Below are 27,541 nucleotides of genomic sequence, written 5' to 3'. Positions count from 1 at the left end.
TACAGTAGGCTATATGGTACACTCCTCCCCTTTTATTTTAAAAGTGTATCAACTGTTTTTTTTTTAAAGTTAACAGGCACTATGCTAAACAAATACTGTATGTGTACCCTTAATATACAAACGCCCACCAACTGTTTAATTAGTAACGTAATAATATGAAATTATAACAAGGTAACGTAATAATAATAAGTATAACTGAAGTCTCTGTGGGGGGCCCTTCTCTGTCTCTCCGGGTAACGTCTGCCCTGCAATGTTTGATTTGGGGAATTAGTCTCCACAGGTACATCAAGTGGGTCCTCAGCACTGATGACAGGCTTATCTGTGGACGAGGCTGATGTGGTCACATCAGGAGTGTTTGCTTCTATGTCATGGGAGTCCGGGTAAGGTGTTGTTGAGTTTTTCACCCGAGCATCCAGGATTTGATCCACATGACGTCTCCATACATTCTCTCCCACCTGTACTCTATACATCAGTGGCCCGTCTATGGCGGAAATTATACCCAGCTGCCACTTTTCAGTCCGGTAATCCTGTGCAAGAACTGACTGTCCCATATTGAAGCTCCGTGTTGACTTAACATTCAAGTGTTTGAACTGTCTGTTCTCTACATCACGCCGTACATTTGGTTTGAGAAGATCCATGCGGGACCTCGGGTTCCTGTTCAGAAACATCATCGCTGGTGTCTGGTTAGTGGTTGCATATACTGCATTACGATAGGCAAGGAGGAAGCTGTCTATCTTGTGTTGTAGTGGTCGATTTTCGCTGTCCCTTGCCTTGAGGGCTTTCTTGAATGTCTGTACAAATCTTTCTACCAAGCCATTTGTGGATGGATGGAAAGGAGCCGATATAAAGTGCTTGATTCCACTGTTCTTCACAAAACTTTGGAATTCTTCAGAGACAAATTGTCATCCATTGTCTGTGCAGATTTGCTCTGGTATGCGATTCCGGGCGAACATGGTCCTCAGCACTGTAATGGTCTTTTCTGATGTGGTTGTCTTCATTTTGATGATCTCTGGCTGTTTGGAATGTGCATCAACGGTGATTAAAAGAGTCCATGAATGGTCCAGCAAAGACGATATGCACTTGCTGCCACTGATGCAGACATGTTTTATACATTTAACAAGGTGCTTTATTAATGTCAAATGCCGAAGATCCTGAAAGCTTATGGAGTGCCAGACCATCTACTGAGAGCAATAGAGTCCAGCTATACCAAGACCAAGGCGAAAATTGTATCACCAGACGGAGAAACAGCAGTGTTCGAGCTCCTAACTGGTGTGCTGCAAGGAGACACTCTGGCACCCTACATCTTCATAATCGTCCTTGATTATGGTCTGCGACAAGCTACCAAAGATCATGACAAGTTTTACCATAAAACTAGGACGAACCAAAAGGGTCAGACCAGTTACGCTCACAGATCTCAATTTTGCAGATGACATAGTCCTGCTCTCTGACCAGATGGAGGAAGCACAGCAGCTACTGACAAAAGTGGAAATTGAGTGCAATAAAGTTGGACTTCACCTAAATGCTAAAAAGACAGAATACATGGCATTTAACTGTGACGAAGGTACTCTCAAGACCGTAGAGAATGATACCATTAAGAAAGTCTTTGACTACAAGTACGTAGGGTCAAGAATGATGAGTTCAGAGAAGGACATAAAGATACGGAAGCCGCTGGCGCGGAGGGCTATGAATGACATGAAGGAAATCGGGAAGTCAAACCTGACCAGAGGGCTTAAAAAGAGGATTTTCATAGCAGTCACAGAGTCCATTCTCACATACGGATGCGAGACGTGGACACTCACCAAGATGATGTGAAAGTCTCCAGATTGTTGCTATACACAAATGCTCCGGATGGCTCTTGATGTGAGTTGGCAACAGCACATGATGAATGTCGAGCTCCATAACAGCCTACTGATGCTCACCACTAAAATCGAGGCGAGAAGACTGTAACTAGCGGGGCACTGTCTACACCACCCCGAGCTACCTGCCAGCCTAGTCATTATATGGGAGCCCAAGCACGGGAGGATGAACCCTGGGCGCCCTCCCAAGACTATGGTCAACATGCTCCTAGAAGACAGCGGCGCGGCTAATGTAGATGAACTGAACACACTGATGAGGCAGAGGGAGAAGTGGAGAGTTCGTCATCGTGCCCGACGCCGGCCCCCTAGGCCTGAGTCGACGTTGTAGTAGTAGTTATTAATGTATTGCTTGTTCAACCATTCAGTAGATGCAATTGTCACTTTTGCCCAGTAACTCATTTTATTGCACATGTTAAATACAGCAAAATAATATACGAAGATATGGCAAAAGTAAAGGCAAGCAGATTTCACTTTTGCCCAGTAACAAGCCTTATTGCTGTGGTCCCTTTCATCGGTGAAGAGACTATGGCTGTAGGAAATGTTTCTGGACAAACATGCACCAAGTCTTTGGTTTGGCAATTTCCTTTTAAGTTTTTCTAGTCTGTAACTGGACAAATGCGCACCAAGTATACGGTTTCCTCTTCGCTTGTTTTCTGTGTGTCCTGCGCATGCCCAGTAGGAGGAGATTCGCCCAAATATCCATTTTAATGTGGACGGAGGTATTTTCAAAAACGCTTAGTGTGGACACCTATCGTTTTTACGCAAAACCAGCGTTTTCAAAATTATCCGGTCTAGACTGTATAATCCGTAACCGAAACTTTTTCTCTTCGTTTTGACCCTCCGTCCACACTGAAACGGCGTTTTCCTCCCCGGAAAATGGAGATTTTCTAAAACGCCCTCTAGAGTGTGTAAATTTGAAAACGCCGATTGTGCAGAGCAGTGTGGACGGGGTAAACGGATATTTTTGAAAATGCTGTCATGACGTGCCGGAACAGATGGCGGCAGTGCGGCAATTCATGTTTTCTTGAACGCAACCCCCCCACAAAACCTAACAATTTCAGAACAGACGGCAATGAGACTGAAGCCAGAAGTGTTAGAAATGTACTCACCAAATACTTTGACCCATAGCTTACTGAATAAATAAGCACACTTTGCCCTGTTTTCTGTCCTTGCTTGGAAAAGGTGGTTTACTTATTTATGCAAGTACTTTTCTGACAGTAGATGTATAACAGCCTAATGTAACATTGTATGGAAATACAAGATAACATTGACACAGTCATGTTTTATACATTTAACAAGGTGCAACGCAACAGAGTTAGTCAGTTTTTCAATGTTCGTCGTCAGCTGGGTCATACTGTCTGAACTCCCTGTTGGTTGCCTCCATACACTCCAGTATTTGTTTTTTTTAGTTTTAAGTCCTCCTGCGCGAGAGCCAACGGCAATTCCTTTTAAGTTTTTCTAGTCTGTAACTGCACAAACGTGCACTTTCACAGCGAGATTCGACACCAAACATGTCGCTTGTTTTCTGTAGATGTATCCTGCGCATGCCCAGTAGGAGGAGATTCACCCAAATATCTGTTTTAATGTGGACGGAGGTATTTTCAAAAACGATTAGTGTGGACGATAATTTTGAAAATGCCGGTTTCATGTAAAAACGACAGGCGTCCACACTAAGCGTTTTTAAAAATACCTCCGTCCACATCAAAATGGATATTTGGGCAAATCTCCTCCTACTGGGCATGTGTAGGGCACACAGAAAACAAGTGAAGAGGAAATGGTATACTTGGTGCACGTTTGTCCAGTTACAGACTAGAAAAACTTACATCACCAAACGAAAGACTTGGTGCGCGTTTGTCCAGAAGCATTTCCAACAGCTATAGTCTCTTCACTGATGAAAGGGATGACAGCTACAACTAAATGCAATAAGGCTTGTTACTGGGCAAAAGTGAAATTTGCTTGCCTTTACTTTTGCCATATCTTTGTGTATTATTTTGCTGTATTTAACATGTGCAATAAAATGAGTTACTGGGCAAAAGTGACAATTGCATCTATTGAATGTTTGCACAAGCAATACATTAATAAAGCACCTTGTTAAATGTATAAAACGTGTCTGCATCAGTGTTATCTTGTATTTCTATATAACGTTGCAGTAGGCTGCTGCACATCTATTGTCAGATATTGTTGTGGTGTTTGAGGTTACGTTCATGAAAACAATGAAATGCCGCGCTGCGGCCACCATTTGTTCCAGCACGTCATTACAGCGGTTTTAAAAATAGACGGCTACCCCGTACACACTACGCTGGATATTAAGCGTTTTCAGATTTATTCACTCTGGAGAGCGTTTCTGAAAATCTCCATTTTCGGGGGAGGAAAACGCCGTTTCAGTGTGGACGGAGGGTCAAAACGAAGAGAAAAAGCTTCGGTTACAGATTTATCCGGTCCAGTGTGTACGTAGCCTAAGTTGCCCAGTCTTCAATGCCACTATCAAATGCTGTAATGGTTCCAATTAACGCCATCCTTGTTGTGTTAATTCATCCTTGTTATGTGAATCTAACCCTGGTCCTTTGTTTTCTTTTTGACTCACGTGACCTTTTTTTTTTGCTGGTGTCGTGAGTGTACTCTGGCTAGACGCATGTGTCGCTCCTCTTTTTTTTTATCTCCCTTCTGAGGCCGGCAGACCCTCAGCCCTGGGCTCCAGCGCCTGCTGTGGTCTTGTCTGGATGCGCCACGGCTCCGATTCTGTCTTTCGGTCTCCCGACTTTTCTGACTCCAGCTGAACTCCTGCTTCTTTTCAGAATCGCGGCCTCACTCTGCCTCTTCTGAGTGCCGTTATCAATTAAAACACGGCGTTCTGATATGATGCAGGTTCATTAACCTCGTCACCAATTTGTTGTGTATGTGGCCGGTTACACAACAAAACTATAAATAAAAACGCTGGAGACTGGAGCTAAGTTAACAGGGCTTTTTACTTACGGAACCTGAACTGAATGCATATATACAGATCAATATGCACCTAATAGCGCATGCTTAGTAACGTGTTACTACGACATAAAATAGTCCCATATTATACAGTAGGCTATGTGGTACATAGACCAAAGCAATAAAAAAGAATCAATGGAAAAACCACCCACAAATAAAGACTGACGAACAATGAATGTGCAAATACAATATCTCTAAGCTGCCTCACCTGTTGAGTTCCTCCAGCATTTCTGTGTGTGCTCGTTATTTCAAGCATCTGCGGAAACTCTTGTGTTCACAACCAATTAAGAAAGTTATTTGACAAAACTGGTTATGAGAAGCTTTAGTGAAGGCTACAGTTACCTTTATAAGGTAACTGGAGAATGCACCCTAACAGCTGTATGTAACAAGTGTTGCAATCTTACAGTGAACATCAGTGTCAAAAATAAGGTTTTTATCATGTGCATAAGTATTTGTTTGATATGGTGACTGTGACTGTCTTCAACAAAGCCTTTGAGGTCCCCTCCAAATACCTAAAAGTTACATTAAATATATATTTGTAGATATTAGAAACAGGGGCAGGAAGGATTTAGTATTATTTTGGAAAATCAGTTGTTTCCAAACTGTTACAAATCGTTCCCCACCCCTGTGGTGGGGAATAACACTGATCACTTCCTATCCCCATAATGATGAAGATGTTAGATGTTATAGTGTTTTGCAGGCCCTCTGAAGTATGAAGCTGTTACCTCCTCCCCACCCCCATGGTTGGAAATAATACTGATTTCTCCCCATGCCCTGATTTTGAATAGATGTTAAATGTTAGAGCATGTTACAGATTCTCTGAAGAGTGAAGCTGTTATCTTGATGATCTAGGAAACTTGAGAGAGTTTGGTGTGGTGAGATTTGTGGTTTTATATCTGTGGGTGTTACTGAGAATTTGGGGGACATTTGAGAACTGATATCAGTTGATCATTAACTAATTTCTCTTTTCACTTAAGAGCTGTTCAATGATGTTAAAGTCTTGTAAAGAGTCTTGTAAAGTCTTGTAAAGAGATTTAGAGGCAGCAATTGCAATTATTAGGACTTTTTTTTTCTCCTTTAGATACATTGAAGAGCTTTCTGCTTGGGGTTTCTCCAATGTTACAGATAAATAAGGATACCCACAAAACGCTGGAAGAACTCAGTAGGTCAGGCAGAATCTTTGGAAAGGAATAACCATTCAATGTTTCAAGCCAAGGCCCTGTCAATCTGTTTATTCCCGTCTATAGATACTGCCTGGCCTGCTGAGTTCCTCCAGCATTTCGTATGTGTTCCACTAGATTTCCAGCATCTGCAGAATCTCTTGTGTTTAAAAATAATGATATCTGTTGCTATTTTGTTTAATTAAATTGGTTTGTCCACTTTAAAAAGATTAGAACCAGTGATGGTCATAGCATTATTTTTTTTTTGAGAAGTTCTCTTAAAGCTTGAGTTAATTTCAGGACACCAGTCGAGACCTGAAGGCTGTGGATCGGATGCTGGGACGGTACAGGGGCTATACCAATGAACAAATGGAGGCAGTGGCACAGGTATGTACCAGTAAAAGATAAACCATCCAAATGTTCTTTATCTTGCCCTTCTACAGGTCAGCAGTATGCATTCACCCAGCTGAAAGATCGAGTGAACAATCGAACCTTTTCTGCGAGGAAGAAGTTTTAATTTGCTCTGCCTAGATGTCCTCTGGTATTAGTTGTCGCTGTCCTTGGAAAAACACACTAACTGTCCACTCTAAATAAATAGAATTATAAATTAATATTAATAATAAAAATTATAGCCAAAAACTGTTGATTTATATGTTGCTAAACAGTCAAAGATTCCCAGGGCCTTGACGATGACATAGTTCCTCATTATCAAAGAAACCAGTTTAATACTTTCCAGTATTAAATTTTAAGTACTGAGCCAAATACAAAATGACTACAGGTGTCCCCCGCTTTTCGAACGTTCGCTTTATGAAACCTCACTGTTACGAAAGACCTACATTAGTACCCTATTTTCGCTTTCAGAAGGTGTTTTCACTTTTACGGAAAGAAATTCAGGGCGCAAAAAAATCAGCGTGCGATAAAAGGCAGTGTGCCCCGAGCAGCTGCTCTCCCCCGGATTCGCAACTGCTTTGCTTTAACACGTGCCTGTGAGCAGCTGTTTGCAAGATGAGTTCTATGGTATCGGAAAAGCCTGAAAGAGCTGGTAAGGGTGTTACACTTACGGTAAAACTAGACATTATTAAGCATTTTGATCGTGGTGAACGAAGTAAGGACAACGTGAGTTTGGCTTGTGGAAGCTGACGAACATGATATTGAAGAAGTTTTGGCATCCCATCACCAAGAACTGACAGATGAAGAGCTGATGCAATTGGAAGAAAAAAGGATAACAATGGAAACCGAATGAGTAATGATAAAGTACAACCTTAATTTTGAAAGGGTACGTCGGTTTAGGGGAAATTTGCAGGATGGTTTGAGTCCTTATTAAAGAACTGTGTGATAGAAAAATGCGCAAGGCTCAGCAGTCAAGCAAGCCTTCCACATCAGCCACAGCAGACGACGAACCTCGACCTTCGACATTGAGGCGGGCAGAGATAGAAGAAGATGACCTGCCTGCTTTAATGGAAACGGGTGACGAGATGACACCCCAGTGTCCCACCACCCTAAATCCCAGGCCACGGACAGATACCGTTTTGCGGAGGATGCAAAGGTAGCCGGGAGGCACACAGCACATCTTTAAGAAAAAAGCCGAAATAAACTTGCTAATTAATTAGGTGCCGCCAACACGTAATTGTCGGCCCAGATCAGAGACGACGCGATCGGAAATCGGCACCACAACAATTTCATTCCAATAAAATTGACTTCAGGAAAATCATAATCAGATTCTGAAGCTGTTTGAAAAGTCAGCAGGTTGTAGGGAGGTTGACTAGCAATGTTCCCTATTTGGAGTTGGTCATATCTTCAGTACTTACAACAAAAGAGGCTGAAAGTAAAGTTTCTTTTGTGAATTTTTGCATCATCAGGTACTTAAAAAGCATGGTCTCCTCAAACTCAAATATCTTGTTTTTTTTGTTTTGATGTTTACTTCTAGAAGTGCAATATCAAAGCATGTACTGCTTAATGAGAAGAACGGTAGAAAAAAAATAAGCTATTGTTTTGACAAAGAGTTCCTTTGATTTTTTTAAACAAGGACTCCAAAGAAAGTAAAGTGGCTTGTAATCCTTATTCCATCTGTAGCTGTCCTATAACTGAGTTTGGTTATCATAAGACTAAGATGAAGATTGAATCTGTGTATTGGTCACACACTGTAGAGCACAATCAACTGTTTCTTCATTCAGCAACAGAAACAGCAGTATTTTTCGACTTTGCCTTTATAACCATTATTGCAATTCGTTACGGTAGTTTTGTATTGAGTGCATTTTGAACACTGTGTTAAGCAGTACTGAGGGTGGTACACTTTCTGGGAATTACATCATGATTATTTGCAGGCTTTGATTTATTTTCTATTTTCCTCATATTAATTTTTGGAAATTCTTGTCCTCTCCTTTACCCAACCCCTACCATGTTGCTTTCTCTGTATCAACTTCACACCAATATTCAATGAACAAAAGATTAAAGAGTGATTAAAGATTAGCTGTATTTGTCACATGTATATTGAAGCATGCAGTGAAAAGCATCGTTTGCATCAATGGCCATCACAGTCCAAGCTGTAAAGTAGGACCTTCAGGGTAGTAATCTCAGGATTGCTGCCTGTGCCACATACTAACAAGAGCAAGAATAGTATGATCAGGCATATTAATGCGTGACTGAGAGACTGGTGTAGGGGGCAGGGTTTCAAGTTCCTGGATCATTGGGGCCTCTTCTGGGGGAGGTATTATGAAAGGAAGCTGGCAACTAATATCAAAGAAGATGCTAAAAGCTTTTTTAATTATACAAAGGGTAAAAAGAGAGTTGAAGGTAGATATAGGACGAATAGAAAATGACACTGGAGATATTGTAATGAGAGACGCAAAGATGGCAGAGGAACTGAATAGGTATTTTGCATCAGTCTTCACAGTGGAAGACATCTGTAGCACACCGGACACTCGAGTGTCAGGAAAGTGAAGCATGTGCAGTGAAAATTATTACTGAGAAGGTGTTCAGGAAGCTTAATGGTCTGAGGGTGGATAAATCTCCTGGATCTGATGGAATGCACCCTGGGGTTCTGAAGGAAGTAGCTGGAGACATTGTGGAGGCATTGACGATGATCTTTCAAGAATCGATAGATTCTGGCATTGTACTGGATGACTGGAAAATTGCAAATGCTAGTCCACTATTTAAGAAGAGTGGGAGGCAGCAGAAAGGAAACTATAGACCTGTTAGCCTGACATCAGTGATTGGGAAGTTGTTGGAATCGATTGTTAGGGATGAGATTACGGAGTACCTGGAGGCACGTGACAAGATAGACCAAAGCCAGCGTGGTTTCCTGAAAGGAAAATCCTGCCTGACGAACCTACTGCAATTTTTGGAAGAAATTGCAAGCCGGGTAGACAAAGGAGATGTAGTAGATGTGGTATACTTGAATTTCCAGAAGGCCTTTGACAAGGTGCTGCACATGAGGCTGCTTAACAAGATAAGATCCCATGGAATTACAGCGGAGTTGCTAGCATGGGTAGAGCATTGGCTGATCAGCAGAAAATAGAGAGTGGAAATAAAGGGATCCTACTCTGGCTGGCTGCCAGTTACCAGTGGAGTTCCACAGGGTTCGGTATTGTGACCACTGCTTTTTCCAACGTACGTCAATGATTTGCACTATGGGATTAATGGATTTGCTGATGATACAAAGATAGATGGAGGAGCAGGTAGTGTTGAGGAAACAGAGAGCCTGCAGAGAGACTTAGATAGTTTGGGGGAATGGGCAAAGAAGTGGGAAATGAAATACTATGTTGGAAAGTGTATGGTCATGCACTTTAGTGAAAGAAATAAACGGGCAGACTATTATTTAGATGGGGAGAGAATTCAGAATGCAGAGATGCAAAGGGACTTGGGAGTCCTTGTGCAGGATAAAGTAAAGGCATCCGTTAGTCTTGTGAGACCATGGATCTGTGCCTGGAAAGTCTTCACTCTCTAGGGCGCAGGCCTGGGCAAGGTTGTGTGGAAGACCAGCAGTTGCTCATGCTGCAAGTCTCCCCTCTCCATGACACCAATGTTGTCCAAGGGAAGGGCATTAGGACCCATACAGCTTGGCACCAGTGTCGTTGCAGAGCAACGTGTGATTAAGTGCCTTGCTCAAGGACACAACACATTCCCTCGGCTGGGGCTTGAACTCTTAACCTTCAGGTCGCTAGTCCAATGCCTTAACCACTTGGCCACGTGCCTAAAGGTTAACCTCCAGGTTGAGTCAGTGGTGAAGAAGGCAAAGGCAATGTTGGCATTCATTTTTAGAGGTATAGAATATAAGAGCAGGGATGTGATGTTGAGGCTCTATAAGGCACTCGTGAGACTACACTTAGAGTATTGTGTGCAGTTTTGGGCTCCTTATTCTAGAAAGGATATACTGACATTGGAGAGGGTTCAGAGAAGATTCACGAGAATGATTCCAGGAATGAAAGGGTTACCATATGAGGAACGTCTGGCAGCTCTTGGGCTATATTCTCTGGAGTTCAGGAGAATGAGGGAGTGATCTCATAGAAACATTCCGCATGTTGAAAGGCCTGAACAGATTAGATATGACAAAGTTATTTCCCATGGTAGGGGAGTCTAGGACAAGAGGGCACAACTTCAGGATTGAAGGACGTCCATTTAGGAGGGAGATGTTGCCACAAGTGGCTGTGGAGGCCAAGTCATTGGGTGCATTTAAGGCAGAGATAGATAGGTTCTTGATTAGCTGGAGCATCAAAGGGTATGGGGAGAAAGCAGAGGAGTGGGGGTGATTGGATCAGCCCATGATTGAATGGCGAAGCAGACTCGATGGGCTGAATGGCCTACTTCTGCTCCTATATCTTATGGTCTTATTGGCCGGGGTCAGCCCACAAATGTTGCCATCTTTACAGTGCCAGCGCAGTATGCCCACATCTTACTAAGCCTAACCTATGGAACATCTGAAGGGAATCCACACAGTCACGGGAAGAACATACAGACTTCTTACAGACGGTGTCAGGAGTTGAACCTCAAACACTATCACTGGCGCTGTGAAGTGTTGTGCTGTCTGCTGCGCTACCATGCCAGAAATTTTATTTTGCGTGTGGAAGACCACTTAAATTATGAAAGATTTTACTGTGTGGTGGGATTCTACATATTTTCAACATTATTTTATAGAAGGCTTTTCTTGGTATTTACTCTCATTGTGCAAGGTCAGAACTCAAAGAGTAAATCTGCATTTTAGTATCTTGAGGGTTAAGAAAATATCTTTCAGCATTGAAATTTGTTGGTGCCCTATCTGATTTTAGGTCATGTACTTCTACCTTCTGGGATGAATGTCTTCTGAATACATTGCTGTGCTTTGTGGCTCTTTGATATTTGTTTTATTTTGTAAATCCTCAAACTTGGCATGGGCAGTGTGCGCTGTATGGCTTCCTTCTATGCCATAATCTCTAGTGCAGTCTTGAGTCATTCCACTGCATAGCTTCAATAGTAATAAAAATAAGCAAGGATATAATGCTGACACTTTATAAGGCATTGGTCAATCTGTAGTTGGAGTTTGTGAGTAGTTTTGGTCCCCTTAACCAGAGACCAGGTGCTGGTGTTGGAGAGGGTCCTGATGGGGGTGATGACAATGGTACTGGGAGTGAAAATCTTAATGTACCAAGAGAGTTTGATGGCTCTGGGCCTGTATACACTGGACTTAAGAAGAATGAGGAAGGATCTCATTGAAATCTGTTGAATATTGAAAGGCCTAGAGTGGATGTGGAGAGGATGCTTCCAATGGTGGGGAGGTCTAGGACCAGAGGGCACAGCTTCAGAAAAGAAGGATGACCCTTTAGAACAGAGATAGGGAGGAATTTCTTTAGCCAAATCGTGGTGAATCTGAGGAATTCATTGCCACATATGGTTCTGGAGGTGAAGTCATTTGGTGCATTTAAAGAGGAGGTTGCTAGGTTCTTGATTAGTGAGAGCAACAAAGGTTATGGGGAGAAGGTAAGAGAATGGGGTTGAGAGAGTTAATAAATCAGCCATGATGAAAATAGCAGAACAGACTGGTTGAGCCAAATGGCCTAATACTCCTCCTACAGTATGATTTATGGAGAATTTGTCTTGAACCGTCCTTATTATCAAAATTGAAATGATATATTGAAACAGCAACATAATACAATTCTACCATATTTTTTTTGAAGCTGCGAGATAATTTAGAACAATCCATTGATGAACTGCGAAGCCAGCGATTGAGCAGAAATGCTGGAATAGCTCCTCTTCGTGCAAGTGATCTGCAAAGTGACTCAGCTGCAGGTAAAGGAGATGTTATGGTTAGGCCATAAAATGCTGTGTTTTTCTTCAGATCTCAATGTAATCAAAGATGATAAAGGTTACCTTTATTTGTCACATATACAAACCCCATTTCCAGAAAAGTTGGGATATTTTCCAAAATGCAATAAAAACAAAAATCTGTGATGTGTTAATTCACGTAAACCTTTATTTAACTGGCAAAAGTACAAAGAAAAGATTTTCAATAGTTTTACTGACCAACTTAATTGTATTTTGTAAACATACAGAAATTTAGAATTTGATGGCTGCAACACACTCAACAAAAGTTGGGACAGAGTTAAAATAAGATTGAAAAGTGCACAGGATATTCAAGTAACACCGGTTTGGAAGACTCCACATTAAGCAGGCTAATTGGTAGCAGGTGAGGTATCCTGACTGGGTATAAAAGTAGCATCCATCAAAGGCTCAGTCTTTGCAAGCAAGGATGGGTCGTGGCTCACCCCTTTGTGCCAAAATTCTTGAGAGAATTGTTAGTCAGTTCAAGAGGAACATTTCTCAACGCAAGATTGCAGAGAATTTAGGTCTTTTAACATCTACAGTACATAATATTTTGAAAGGTTCAGAGAATTCAGAGACATCTCAGTGCGTAAAGGGCAAGGTCGGAAACCACTGTTGAATGCGCGTGATCTTCGAGCCCTCAGGCGGCACTGCCTGAAAAAACGTCATGCTACTGTGACAATTATAGCCACCTGGGCTCGGGAGTACTTCGGAAAACCATTGTCACTCAACACAGTCGGTCGCTGCATCCAGAAATGCAACTTGAAACTGTATTACGCAAGGAGGAAGCCATACATCAACTCTATGCAGAAACGCCGGCGAGTTCTCTGGGCCTGAGCTCATCTCAGATGGACCAAAAGACTGTGGAACAGTGTGCTGTGGTCAGATGAGTCCACATTTCAGCTAGTTTTCGGAAAAACCAGACGTCGAGTTCTCCGTGCCAAAGATGAAAACGACCATCCAGATTGTTATCAGCGAAAGGTGCAAAAGCCAGCATCTGTGATGGTATGGGGGTGCATCAGTGCCCACAGCGTGGGTGAGTTGCATGTATGTGAAGGTACCATTGACTCTGAGGATTTTAGAGAGACATATGTTGCCATCAAGGCGACGTCTCTTCCCGGGACGTCCATGCTTATTTCAGCAGGACAATGCCAGACCACATTCTGCACGGGCTACAACAGCGTGACTTTGTAGACACAGAGTGCGTGTGCTTGACTGGCCTGCTGCAAGTCCAGATCTATCTCCTATTGAAAATGTATGGCGCATCATGAAGAGGAGAATCAGACAATGGAGACCACGGACTGTTGAGCAGCTGAAGTCTTATATCAAGCAAGAATGGACAAAATTTCCAATTGCAAATCTACTACAATTAGTATCCTCAGTTCCAAAAGGATTAAAAAGTGTTATTAAAAGGAAAGGCGATGTAACACAATGGTAAACATGCCTCTGCCCCAACTTTTGTTGAGTGTGTTGCAGCCATCAAATTCTAAATTTGTGTATGTTTACAAACTACAATTAAGTTGGTCGGTAAAACTATTGAAAATCTTTTCTTTGTACTTTTGTCAGTTAAATAAAGGTTCACGTGAATTTACATATCACAGATTTTTGTTTTTATTGCATTTTGGAAAATATCCCAACTTTTCTGGAAATGGGGTTTGTACATTGAAACACACAGTGAAATGTGCTACTTGCACCAGTGACCGACACAGACTGAGGATGTGCTGGGGGCAGCTATGCTTCTAGTATCAGTGTAGCATTCCCAGAACTTTACTAACGATAACCTGTACAACATCTGGAATGTAGGCGAAATCAGAGGACCTGGTAGAAACCCATACAGACAGCGGTGGGAATTGAACCTTGATTGTGATTGCTGGTGGTGTAAAGCATTACGATAACTGCTATGCAACTGTGCTGCCCTCAAGAGATATTTTGGTGCAGCATTGAAATGTAGCACTTGTCTTTAAGAGATCAAGTAGTATTGACCCATATTCAAAATGCTGGTGGAACACAGCAGGCCAGGCAGCATCCATAGGAAGAAGCACAGTCGACGTTTCAGGCTGAGACCCTGTGTTGCTTGAATTTTCAGCATCTGCAGATTTCCTCGTGTTTGCGTTGACCCATATTCACTGAATTTTAAGAACACCCAAGGTAAATTCGTTGAGGTACACAGATTCAAAGAGAGATTTGGAGGATAGTAGTTGTACTACCCTCCAAATTTTAGTTGTAGGATCTAGAGTTTAGGGTACAGTCACAGGATGAGGGATTGGCAAACTGGGAATGAAATATGGAGAAATTACATGGGGGGTTGTAAATTTGTTGTACTTAAGTTGTGTTTGGTCAGTCATTGAGACTATTCAAAACTGGGTTCAATAGGTATTTGGACATTAAGGGAATGGGTTAATGGTGATCAAATGGTGAAAATGGTTGATGATAAGTGGAAGAATCTGCCATAATATTGAATATTAAGTAGTTATTTGCCTGACCCCTGCTCATTCTCATATTTCCAAACAAAACCTTAACCAGATTCTGCATTTATCAATGCTTTTCCTAGCGATAGACTTCTTATCAATACTCCACTGTCAGCAACTTCATTGATGGTACATTAGTTAGAATTTTTTCCCCATCATGACTTTTTCTTTGAGTTTCTCGTTTATAATTTAGTTTGTTTAGTGTCAGTTTTTCCCTCTGCCATTTATCACTCACAGTGGCAGTGTTCTGGACTCTAACTGGCCAGATGATATTTTGGGATATCAGAGCTGACACTGATGTTCTATCCACAATTCACATAATTTATTGTTTATCCATGCTAAATCAGAACCTGCTTCTCAATCTTCGGTTGTAAATTTGTAGAAAGTTTATTGCCACACCTAATAGAGCCCTTGTCTTGTAATGCGAGATACCCAAGTTAAACTCTGAGCACCAATGTGGCACATTCAGTTGCAGGCACATTCTCCCTGTAACTGCTGAGTTGTAAAGTTAGTTGTCCACTGTGAATTGGTGCTGCTATGTAGGTGAGTGGTAGGAATTGGGGCCATTGATGAGAATGTGGGGAGAATGAAAAAACAAGATGAATGTAGGATTATTGTAAATGGCGGTTGATTGTTGGCATGGACTCAATGGGCTGAACAGTCTGTTAATCTGACTATACTGTCATTTGATGTTGGCAAGTCAACCCTAATATACTTTTTTAAAGTTTGTCTCTTACAAAAGGCCACTTGTCATATGTGTTGTATTTGTCTATACTTTATGTTCCTATTACAAATATTCAATGTTGCCTGAAAATGCTTTTCCTTTCTGAGCTCTGTTGACTTCATTATATTGAACCTCCTTGGATGTTTTGTTCATATTCTTGCATGGACTCCAGTGTTTATCGTACCTAAAAGAGCTCTTGTGTTCCCTTGATTAATTGGCGACTTAAAATAGTAGGTACATTTGCTAAACTCCAGTTGTCTGGCACCTTTTTGTTTTTCTAATTTCTGTTATCCTTAAATTTGACTTGTTTTGAGTTGTATAATATTTTCTTTCTGAACCAGAAAAAAGTTCAGTCCTTAGTTTAAACTGTTGTCAGTTGCACTCTGTTTAGAAAGGACCACAGAATCTTTTGTAATTCCCATTTAAATCATTTAATTTGCTCATTATTTATTATGCCTGTTTCATCTTTATTTCTTTTTGACATGTGGGTGCCAGTGGAATACTTCGTTCTTTTGATATTTTAATTTAATTCCTCTTTGGCTTCCTAATTATGTTTGTTGTCACTTCCACTAATATTCCACTGATATCCTTTTTTGAGCTCCCCTACTGAGTGTCGATTCATTCTAGTAGTGTCAGAGGGTTATAAAGCACAAAAACAAACAACGTTGTTTACCTGAGCGTGTCCTATTTGCTTGAGCTTGGCCCTCTAACCTTTCCTATTGATGTACCTGTCTGTCTGAATGTCTTTTAAATGTTATAATTCTATCTGTCTCTACCACTTCCTCTGGCAGCTCATTTCATATATTCACCACCTTTTGTGAGTGTGTGTGGGAGGGGAAAATCTTCCCCTCTCATCTTAAAGCTATGCCCTGAAGTTTTGGACTCCACTACCACAAGGGAGAAACACTGTAACCTTCACACTGTCCCTCATGGGTTTTATAGACCTCTATTGGGTCATCCCCCAGTCTCCTTCATCTTAAGGAAAATAGCCCCATCTTAGCAGAACTCACAAAAATGCTGGAGGAACTCGGCAGGACAGGCAGCATATAGGAAAAAAGTACAGTTGAAGTTTCGGGTATTGTTCGGATTTCCAGCATCTGCAGATTTTCTCTTGCTTGGGAATAGCCCCATTTTACTAGTTTCTCTTTATAACTTAAGTATTCTAGTCCTTGTAAACTCCTTGTGAATATTTCTGCATCCTTTCCATAAGGCCATAAGGCATAGGTGCAGAATTAGATCCATTGAGTCTGCAACATCATTCCATCTTAGCTGATTTATTTTCCCTCTCAACCCCATTTCGCTGCCTCCTCCCTATTTTACTAATCAAGAAACTATCAACCTCTATTTTAAATATATCCAATGACTTGGCCTCTACAGCCATCTGTGGCAGTGAATTCCACAGTTTCAGCAGCCTCTGGCTGAAGAAATTCCTCCTCATTTCTGTTCTAAAGGGACATCCTTCTATTCTGAGGCTGTGCCTTCTGGTACTAGACTCACCCACTACAGGAAATGTTCTCTCCATGTTCACTCTATGTTGGTCTTTCAATATTTGATAGGTTTCAATGAGATTCTCCCCCCCCCCCCATTCTTCTAAAATTCAGTGAATACAGGCCTAGAGGCATCAAACACTCCTCAACTGTTAACCCTTTCATTCTAGAGATAATTTTCTTGGAACCTCCTCTGGACTGTCTCCAATGCTAGAATGTCCTTCCTTAGATAAAAGGGCCCTAAGTTCAAGCTTTGTACTCTTAGTCATTTGGTCTGAACACTGATGAGTATGAACTTAAAAATAAATCTGCTGGGGGTATGGACTACCGTACTGAGAACTCCGCTGTTACTACTTCTCCCCATTGGGTACCTTATACTCTCCCCTGTCCTGTGATGCCTTTGGCTGAGGGTCTGCCTGTGAGGACTGGTTTCGAGGAGGTGATTGTGTGCTGCAGCTACTTGATGCTGAGATGTGAAGCCTTTACAACCACTTGAGGACCCAGCAATAGACAACCCTTAGCATCATACTCCACTTGAGTAATCACATTAGTAATACAGGCAGGATCTGCTGCATGTGTTGATGGCTCACTCGGGTCTTGCAGTTTCTCTCATCACCTCCTCTTGGATGCAATGGAAACTCCCCTCTTTGTTTGGCTGCACAGTTTTACAAGAGGAAGATTACCTTTATTTATCATATGTTCATCAAGCCATACATCGTTGGAGTCAAATAAAGTCAGTGAGGATTGGGCTGGTCAGCTCACAAGTGTCAATGCGCTTCTGGTGCCAACATAACATGCCAACAATTCATTGACCCTAACTGTATGCCTTTTTTGGAATGTGGGAGGAATCTGGAGCACTCTTGCAGTCATGGTTCTCCTTGGTCTGGTGATGGTCACCTGCAGAGGGCAGGGTTCCTGACACATCGGCATGCAGCAACAGAGAGCACAGAAGTTTGTGATAGATTCCCTACACTGCTGTGCTGTTAGTAGTGCACCTATATATTTCTGAACTTTTTTAAATTAAAACCCTGTTGTTAATTTACTTACGTCTGTTGATACTCCTTTCTGATTCCCTCTAATCTCACTCTTCTAATGCTATTTTGTTCTCTCTTTATCTTTAATTACTTTATAAGGTATTGCAATCACAGTTACTTGGGTTCCTATATTTGTGCTATTAGCTTCAGATTATTTTCTATTATCAGCTTTGGTGGCATTTTGTTCTTTGTTGGGATTCCTGCATACAAGTTCAGAAAGTTCCACAGTGAAAATGTTGTTCATCCTTTCTCGTTTATTCACACTTCTTGTCATTATAAGTAGGTTATTAAACCTGTTGTCTTCATGTTATAATGCTTCAGTTTTACATTTTTTTTCTCCATCTTCTTCCTTTATTTGGCCCCTAGAATATCCCAACTAGTACAATCTGTTCTTTGCCTTTTATCTCAATTCACATGGATTCTTTCAGCCCTTTTAGCTGCATGCATTCTTGTAACTGCCATAGTTCTAATTTACACTATAACCCTGCCCATCATTTCTTGTTTTCTAACATTTCTATGTAGTGCAGAATTTAATTGTCAATCCCATGTTTCCATAATCATTGTGGTCTCCATTTTAATTACTGTCTTCAATTCCCCGGTTTGATGCTGATTCTCTGTGGTCTGCTTTGTAGGCAAATTAATATGCTGTTATTTTTCACAAACTCAGTTTTATATTTCTTTCTGCTTTCCATAACCATCTTTGTTCTCCGAGTATTAACCTTATTTCTAATGCTGTTTTCATTCTTTTTATTCCTGTTCTTTATATTGCAAATATGCCTAACATTTCCTTTGCCTCTTTTATTAAAATCCACTTCTTAAGTCTTTGAACAATTTATGAACTTTCGTTTCTGATGTCCCTTATTTAATGTAAAGTGAATTTAACTAATTTTGTGTTTTCAGTAGGTCATCGATACCGCCCTACCTCGCCCCTCAGGGACCCTGGAAGTTACGCAAAATCAAGTCTCAGAAGGTCTAGATCTGCCTCTGTGAGATTTGTAGATGAGACTGAGCCACTGAATCATGTATGTAAAAACACCAAATGTCATTCTGCTAATGCCCATTGTGTTTAGAAACTTGGAGATCTGGAACCTGTTTGCCTCTCTTTATTCCTGACTTACCATTTTATAATTTCATTGATTTAGTTTAATTACCTAATCTCAAAATTGTCAGTTTGTTTCCCATTGTGATTATCTTAGCTGTTTAATACGTACATGAACATATACAGTACATTGATCTCAAAAATTGTTTACGTGGTAAAAGAGACAAAAGAACTGTTGGATATATTAGCAACTTAAATCAGAATCAGGTTTATCATCATCGGGCATGTATTGTGAAATTTATAATCTTAGCAGCAGTAGTACAATGCAATACATGAGAATATAGAAAGAAAAGAATAAGTAAAACAATTGCAATAAGTATATATTTGTATATTAAATAGATTAAAAATAGTGCAAAAACAGAAGTAATATATATTTTTTTAAAAAAGTGAGGTAGTGTCTATGGGTTCAAAGTCCGTTTAGGAATTATATGGCAGAAAGGAAGAAGCTGTTCCTGAATCACTGAATGTGTGCCTTCAGGCTTCTGTACCTCCTTCGTGATGGTAACAATGAGAAGAGGGCATGCCCTGGGTGAATGGACATTGCCTTTCTGAGGCACCGCTCCTTGAAGATGTCTGGGATACTACGGAGACTAATACCCAAGATGGAGCTGACTAATTTTATAAATTTCTTTTATTTCTTTTGATCTTGTGCAGTTGCCCCCCCCCCCAATACAGACAGTGATGCAGCCTGTTAGAATGCTCTCCATGGTAGGAGTATTTGAGTGTTTTAGGTGACGAACCAAATCTCTTCAAACTCCTCATGATATGTAGCCATTATCTTGCCTACTTTATAGCTACATCAATATGTTGGGACCAGGTTAGATCCTCAGAGATCTTGACACTCGGGAACTTGAAAGTGCTCTTTCTCTCCACTTCTGATCCCTCTAAGGATTGGTTCGAGTTCCCTTATTTCACCCTTCCTGAAGTTCATGATTAGCTCTTTCATCTTATTGACATTGAGTGCGAGGTCATTGCTGCAACACGACTCAACTAGATGGTATATCTTGCTCCTCTATGCCCTGTCATCTCCATCTGAGATTCTACCAGCAATGATTGTATCATCAGCAAATTTATAGATGATATTTGAGCTATACCTAGCCGCACAGTCATGGGTATAGAGCGGATAGAGCAATGGGCTACACTCCTGAGGTGCGTCAGTGTTGATCATCAGTGAAGAGGAGATATTATCACCACTCCGCATAGATTGTCATCTGGTTAGGGAGTCGAGGATCCAATTGCAAAGGGAGGTACAGAGGCCTAGTTTCTGTAGTTTATTGATCAGGACTGTGGGAATGATGGTGTTAAATGCTGAACTATAGTAATGAACAGCATCCTGACATATGTAGGTTTTTTGTATTGTCCAGGTGATCTAAGGCCGTGTGAGGAGCCATTGAGATTGAGTCTGCCCTAGACCTGTTGTGGCAATAGGCAAATTGCAGTGGGTCCAGCTCTTTGCTGAGGCAGGAGTTCATTCTAGCCATGACCAATCTCTCAAAGCATTTCATCACTGTAGATGTGAGTGCTACTGGGCAATAGTCATTAAAGCAGCTTGCACTACTCTTCTTGGGTACTGCAATATTTGTTGCAGGTGGGAACTTCCAACTGTACTAGTGAGAGGTTGAAAATGTCCTTGAATACTTTCACCAGTTAGCACAAGTTTTCAGAGCCTTTCCAGGTACTTCATCAGGGCCCGCCTCCTTGTGAGGTTCACAACCCTTAGGGACAGCCTAAGGTATTCCTCTGAGACAGAGATCAGAGGGTTACCAGGTGCAACAGGGATCTTCACAGCTGTAGTTAGTTTCTCCCCTTCAAATTGGGCATAGAAGGCGTTGAGCTCATCTGATAGTTAAGCATTGCTGCCATTCATGCTATTGGGTTTCACTTTGTAAAAAATAATGTCTTTCAAACCCTGCCTGAGTTTATGTGCATCCGATGTTGCCTCCAACCTTGCTCAGAGTTGTTTCTTAACTCTAGAAGTAGCCCTCCGCAAGTCAGACCTGGGATATGTACAGACCTGAAAGAAGAGGGATGAAAAGAATGAACAGAGCATACAAAGAAATAAGGATTGATAGCTGGGGCACAAAGATGACTGTAGAAAGTAGCAATAAAATACAATTCAAAAGCTGATTTGCATTGGCTCTTTGCCTTTGTTAAAATTCAGCTTTTGAATGGACTTCCTGCTGTTTCAGTTCAGACTAGAGGTAATGTGACTGCTCTGCACCTGGTTAATACTGTATACCCACCATCTAGGTTATGCCAGTTGTATCTGAAGGTGTTAAAGTGCTCCATTTCAAGTTGGTATTGATAGTTTTACTATAATTATATGGCTTCTTAATTCACCAGATGGACCATATGCCATTATTGGGAAAAGTTAAAGGCACAGGGCTTTCTAATCAACACCTTGCTGTGCTTGGGTACGATGGTCTTGGCAAATTCCTGCTCACCCAGCCTGGAGTATCTAACAGTGAACTACCTGTTACGGGAGTTCACTTCAGCTATCCTGATGACAATCTGCACCCAACCCAAGACCTGTGCTCAATGAACTATACCCTTTGGACAACAGCCTTGAAATAGGACACCCTGAGGCCATCTGCATCATTGCCAGTAACTTTAACCAGGTCAACTTCGAGAGTGCTTTACCAAAATACTATCAGCATGTCTTCTATCCCTTGACATTGCTACACAACTATCAGAGTTGCTTACGGAGCCACCCCCTGCCCACAGTTTGGTAAATTAGATCATCGGGCTATGCTCCTTCTCCCTGGATTCAAACAGAAGCTGAAATGTGAGGACTAGTACAGAAAGTCGCATGGTGCTGCTCTGAGGAAACAGATGAGCTTCTACGTGATTGCTCTGAGCTGATAGACTGCTCCATGTTCAAACACAACACTCTGCCTAGATGTGTATGTCACTACCATCATGGGTTTTATCAGTAAGTATTATGAGGTCTGTGTACCAAAGAGGACAATCCGGGTGTTTCCAAACCAGAAAAAATGGATGAAACAGGAGATCCACTACCCTATTGAAGCCTAGGTCTGGGCATTCAAATCAGGTGACCTTGAGCTTTACAAAAAATTGAGATAAACTTTATACTTAACCTTCGTAAAACCTTGGTATAACCTTCGTAAAGCTATCAGGGATGCCAAGAGACAACACCAGACCAGCCATCAGTTATTATAATAATAATAATAACGATTCCATTTTTCATAAAGATTAGTTGCAGCATAACTCACAAGCTATAATGGGCTACAAAATGAAGTCAGACAGCATTGCTGACAACTGTGCATCCCTTCCTGATGAGCTTAATGTATTCTATGCATGTTTTGAATGGAAGGGGATCGGAATGGCATCGCTCACCCTGATAATCTCCCATGCACCTGTACGCACACTCACCAATGCAGATGTAATGTCAATCTTCCAGAGAGTGAGCCTGTGGAAAGCAAATCTGGTTTGGATGGAGTCCCAAGATCTCATGCAGATTAGGTGGCAGGGGCACTTGTGGACATATTTAACCCCATTTCAATCTGAGGTTTCCACTTAGCTTAAGAAGACCACTATCATTCCAATATCTAAGGAAAACAAGGTAAAGCTTTTTAACAACTGCCATGTGGTGGTGCTGATGTCCACCATTATGAAGCGTTTTGAGAGGCTGGTCATGGCACTCATCAATTCCAGCCTCCCGTATAACCTCTACCCACTGCAATTCACCTACTGCTGAAACAGGTCTACAGCGGATGCCATCTCCCTAGTCCTACACTCACCTCTGGAGCATCTGGACAGTAAAGGCACTTACTCATCTCCAAACTCCTAAATCTAGAATTCAGCACCTCCTTTTGCAACTGGATCCTTGACTTTATTTATTCAGAGATACAGTACAGTTACAAGTCCTTCTTGCATTACTGAACATGAAAGTATGAAGCAGTTAACTTGTAACTTCAGTCTGCTGAAATCTTGTCTTTCTACAGGTGCACTCCTTGCATCAGTCACTAAGGGACCTCAGCAGTGATCAGCTACGGCTTGGAGAAGAAGTTGACCAGGAAATAGCTAGGAGAAATAGGTATAAAATGTTTCTATTTGGCTCAGTTTTATTGTATAACCTGAAGTAACAAGTATGCTTAAGGAATTAGATTTAGCTAGCTCCATAAAATCATGACATTATCAAATCAGTCAGCATTAGGTTTGCCAATCTAGTGTGTATTTTAAAAGGTTTCCACTTGCAGTGCCTATAAAAAGTATTCACCCCCCCCCCCGGAAGTTTTCATGTTTTATTTTTTTTGCAACATTGAATCATAGTAGATTTAATTTGGCTTTTCGTGACACTGATCAGCAGAAAAAGAATTTTTCATGGCAAAGTGAAAAGAGATCTCTGCAAATGTTCTAAATTAATTACAAATATAAAACAGAAAATAATTGATTGAATAAGTATTCACCCTTTTCAGGTCAGAATTTAGTAGATGTATCTGTTGCAGAGAACAGGTGAACCCAAACGCAGGATACAGATATGGAAGTAGAGTAATCTAAAGGGTGTTTATTAACAGTTGCAGGGAAGGCCGGGAGTGAGGATTAGGCAGAGGAAAGCTGAGGAGTGAGTGAGGCTTGACCGGGTTGCTGCAGTGGGAGTGCGGCGTTTAATCACCGAGCCAACAGAGAGTGTAGGCGGGCGGCAGAACGAGGCAGAGCAGGGATGCAGACAAGGGTGCAAGCGTGGCTTGAGGAGAACAGCAGGCGGGAGGATGAACGGGAAGACAGGCGGCATGCAATGCTCCTATTAACACGGAGAGACAGAGTTAACACTGGCAAACAGCATGGAAACAAAACTTAGAATACACAATTCTAAGCGGCCTAGAACATGAACAACCACACTGCCTGAAGCAATGATCTGGCCATGAGTGGATGGGAAGCCTAGGTATTTATGCTGCAGGTTAGATGAGATTCAGGTGTGCCGCAATCAGGAACACCGGGAGAACACGGGAAAAGGGGATTAAAAGAACATGAGGAATAAACAGCCAGGACCGTAACAGTATCTTTGGCAGCAATTACAGCCTTGAATCTGTGTAGCTAGGTCTCTTCCAGCTTTGCACATCTGGGCACTGCAATTTTTCCCCATTCTTTACAAAACTGCTCAAGCTCTGTCAGATTGCATGGGGATCATGAATGAACAGCCCTTTTCAAGTCTAGCCACAAATTCTCAATTGGATTGAGGTGTGCACTCTGATTTGGCCACTTCAGAACATTAATTTTGTTGTTTTTTTAGCCATTCGTGTGTAACTTTGGCTTTATGCTTGGGGTTATTGTCTTGCTAGAAAACAAATTTTGTCCCAAGTTGCAGTCCTCTTGCAGACTTCATCAGGTTTTCCTCCAGGATTTCCCTGTAATTTGCTGTATTCATTTTACCCTCTACTTTCACAAGCCTTCCAGGGCCTGATGCAGCCACCACCATGCTTCATTGGTGGTGTGTTTTTGATGATGTGCGGTATTTGGCTTATGCCAGACATGGTGTTTAGTCTGATGGCCAAAAAACTCAATTTTGGTTTCATCAGACTGTAGAATATTCTTCAGAGTCTCCTACATGCCTTCTTGCAAACTCTAGCCAAGATTTCATGTGAGTTTTTTTTTTCAACAGTGGCTTTCTCTTTGCCACACTTCCATAAAGCTGTGATTGGTGAAGAACCAGGGTAACAGTTGTTGTATGTGCAATCTTTTACATCTCAGCCACTGAAGCTTGTAGCTCCTCGAGAGTTGACATGGGTCTCTTGGTGGCCTCCCTCACTCGCACGGTCACTCAGTTTTTGAGGACGGCCTGCTCTCGGCAGATTTATAGCTGTGCCATGTTATTTCCATTTCTTGATGATTGACTTAACTGTACTCCAAGGGATATTCAGTGCCTTGGAAATTTTCTTGTACCCATCTCCTGAATTGTGCTTTTTAATAACCTTTCTGCAGAGTTGCTTGGAGTATTCTTTTGTCTTCGTGGTGTAGTTTTTGACAGGATACTGACTCACCAGTGGTTGGACCTTCCAGATACAGGTGTATTTTTACTACAATCAATTGAAACACCTTGACTGCACACGGTGATCTCCATTTAACTAATTATGTGACTTCTAAAACCAGTTGGCTTCACCAGTAATGATTTGGTTTGGTGTGTCATGTTAAATGGGGTGAATATTATGCAATTAATTATTTTGTGTTTTGTATTTGTTATTAATTTGTATCACTTAGTAGAGATCTGTTTTCACTTTGACACGAGTCTTTTTCTGTTGATCAGTGTCAAAAAAGCCAAATTAAATCCACTGTGATTCAATGTTGTAAAATAATAAAACAAGGAAACTTCCAAGGGGGTTGAATACTTTTTATAGGCACTGTACAAGGTCCAAGAGATTTTATTTTGAATATTTAATTTAGTTAGATTGTTAACTATTGAGCAGTACAAAGTACATTTATTACTGAAGTATGTATGTATGTATGTATTATACAACCTTGAGATTCATCTCCTTACAGGCAGCCACAAAAGAACCCATAAAAATAAGAAGACTATCAAACACCCAATGTAGAGAGGAAAAAGATGCAAAAAACAAATTGCGCAAGCAATGAAAGTAAACAAAAAGCATTCAGAATGAAAGTGAGTCCACAGACACAAAGCCCAGGGCAGGCCTCAGCCTCAGTTCACCGCTGAGCTGAGTAAACGTCGTGGAATAGCGAGCAGAACTGGCCTGACCCTCGCCTCTGGTCCCAACATCTTCCCTTTTCAATCTGGCGTTGCGTTTAAATTGTCCAACCAACGGGTCATTCCTGGCTCTAGGATCTGGGCATTGTTGCTCCAATACTTTGCAAATCAGTCTGGCGTTTAGTTCAATCAAACCTCACCCTTGGTTTAGATGAATAGGCCTCAACTCTTCCTTGTCTCTGCTTGCCCTGAGTTTGCTTCACCTCCGTTTGCCTTGAATCTGCCTTGACCTCACCTTGATTTTGCCTCGCACCTGCTTGCTTTGATCTTCGACAGCCTTGTCATCGCTCGCTTTGACCCTCAACTCTTCCTTGCCTCCGACCGCCTCTCCATTCTTTGCGGTGATCGTTTACCATAAATTTGACTAGGAAAAAGTGTTATTAATAAAGCATTTAGTTGTATGCTTTGTTTTATTTGCTGCTGATAAGTAGTAAACCAGTAGCATAATGTAACGCTATTATAGTGCCCATGACTGGGTTCATTTCTGCTGCTGTTTGTAAGGAGTACATTTTCCCTGTGACCATGTGGCTTTATTCTGCAAGCTCTGTTTTCCTCCCACATTCCAAAGATGTATGGATTAATAGGTAATTGGTCACATCGGTGTAACTGATCAGCATGGGCTGTTTAGGCTGGAGGAGCATAATGAGCCCTTATTCGATGCCCACACTGGATCAGCACCACACAATAAAGGTAGGTAGTGAATGGCCATGCCAAGTCAGGTATCTGGGGATTGGACCTTGTAAGTGGAAACCTTTCAAAATACAAACTAATTGATGTTGAAGGGTGTTGGCCTTTATTAGTTGTACTTATCAAATGGTTTTAGTGCAGATTTGTGCTTAATGATGATGTAGATGTGATAGACCGAAGGGCCTGTTTTTATGCTGTATGACTCAATGAGAGAAAAATCTACCTGACTCATAATTAGAGCCATAAGACATAGGAGCAGAATTAGGCTATTCAGCCCATCGAGTCTGCTCTGTACTTCCATTATGGCTGATCCCGAATCCCATTCAACCTTGTGCATCTGCTGTAAACAAGAGAAAGTCTGAAGATGCTGGAAATCCAAGTAACACACACAAAATGCTGGAGAAACTCAGCAAGCCAGGCAGCATCTATGGAAATGAATAAACAGTTGACCTAGACCCTTCGGCAGGACTGGAGGAAAAAAAAGATGAGTAAATTTAAAAGGTGGGGGGAGGAGAGAGAGAAAAACACAAAAAAGGTGAAAATGAGAGGGATAGAGATGAAGTAAAGAGCTGGGAAACATAGAAACATAGAAAACTTACAGCACAATACAGGCAACACACATCAAAGTTGCTGGTGAACGCAGCAAGCCAGGCAACATCTCTAGGAAGAGGTACAGTCGACGTTTCAGGCCGAGACCCTTCGTCAGGACTGCACCCTGACGAAGGGTCTCGGCCTGAAACGTCAACTGTACCTCTTCCTAGAGATGCTGCCTGGCCTGCTGCGTTCACCAGCAACTTTGATGTGTGTTGCTTGAATTTCCAGCATCTGCAGAATTCCTCTTGTTAGCACAATACAGGCCCTTTGGCCCACAAAGTTGTGCCGAACATGTCCCTACCTTAGAAATTACTGGGCTTACCTGTAGCCCTCTAGCTGGGAAGTTGATTGGTGAAAGAGATACAGGGCTGGAAAAGGGGGAATCTTATAGGAGAAGACAGAAGTCCATGGAAGAGAGAAAAGGGGGTAGGAACA

General features: G+C 41.6%; 1 protein-coding gene across 6 annotated transcripts in view; it reads left to right on the top strand.

The window, feature by feature from the left end:
• The window catches only part of LOC134344680 (centrosomal protein of 128 kDa), a 664,526-nt gene that overhangs the window by 12,003 nt on the left and 624,982 nt on the right, over positions 1-27,541 (top strand). For 3 of the 6 annotated variants that reach the window (XM_063044770.1, XM_063044779.1, XM_063044774.1), the window contains exons 3-6: positions 6,296-6,382; positions 12,145-12,256; positions 18,903-19,024; positions 23,067-23,158. In XM_063044770.1, the coding sequence (XP_062900840.1) occupies positions 6,296-6,382; positions 12,145-12,256; positions 18,903-19,024; positions 23,067-23,158 (413 nt within the window). The remainder of the gene's footprint in view (positions 1-6,295; positions 6,383-12,144; positions 12,257-18,902; positions 19,025-23,066; positions 23,159-27,541) is intronic. The other 3 variants (XM_063044787.1, XM_063044801.1, XM_063044794.1) reach the window with 3 other exon arrangements.

Source organism: Mobula hypostoma, chromosome 1 (genome assembly GCF_963921235.1).
Source record: "Mobula hypostoma chromosome 1, sMobHyp1.1, whole genome shotgun sequence".
Taxonomy (NCBI): Eukaryota; Metazoa; Chordata; class Chondrichthyes; order Myliobatiformes; family Myliobatidae; genus Mobula; species Mobula hypostoma.
Note: the sequence above shows the minus strand (reverse complement) of the source record. Positions and strands in the feature narration are given on the sequence as shown.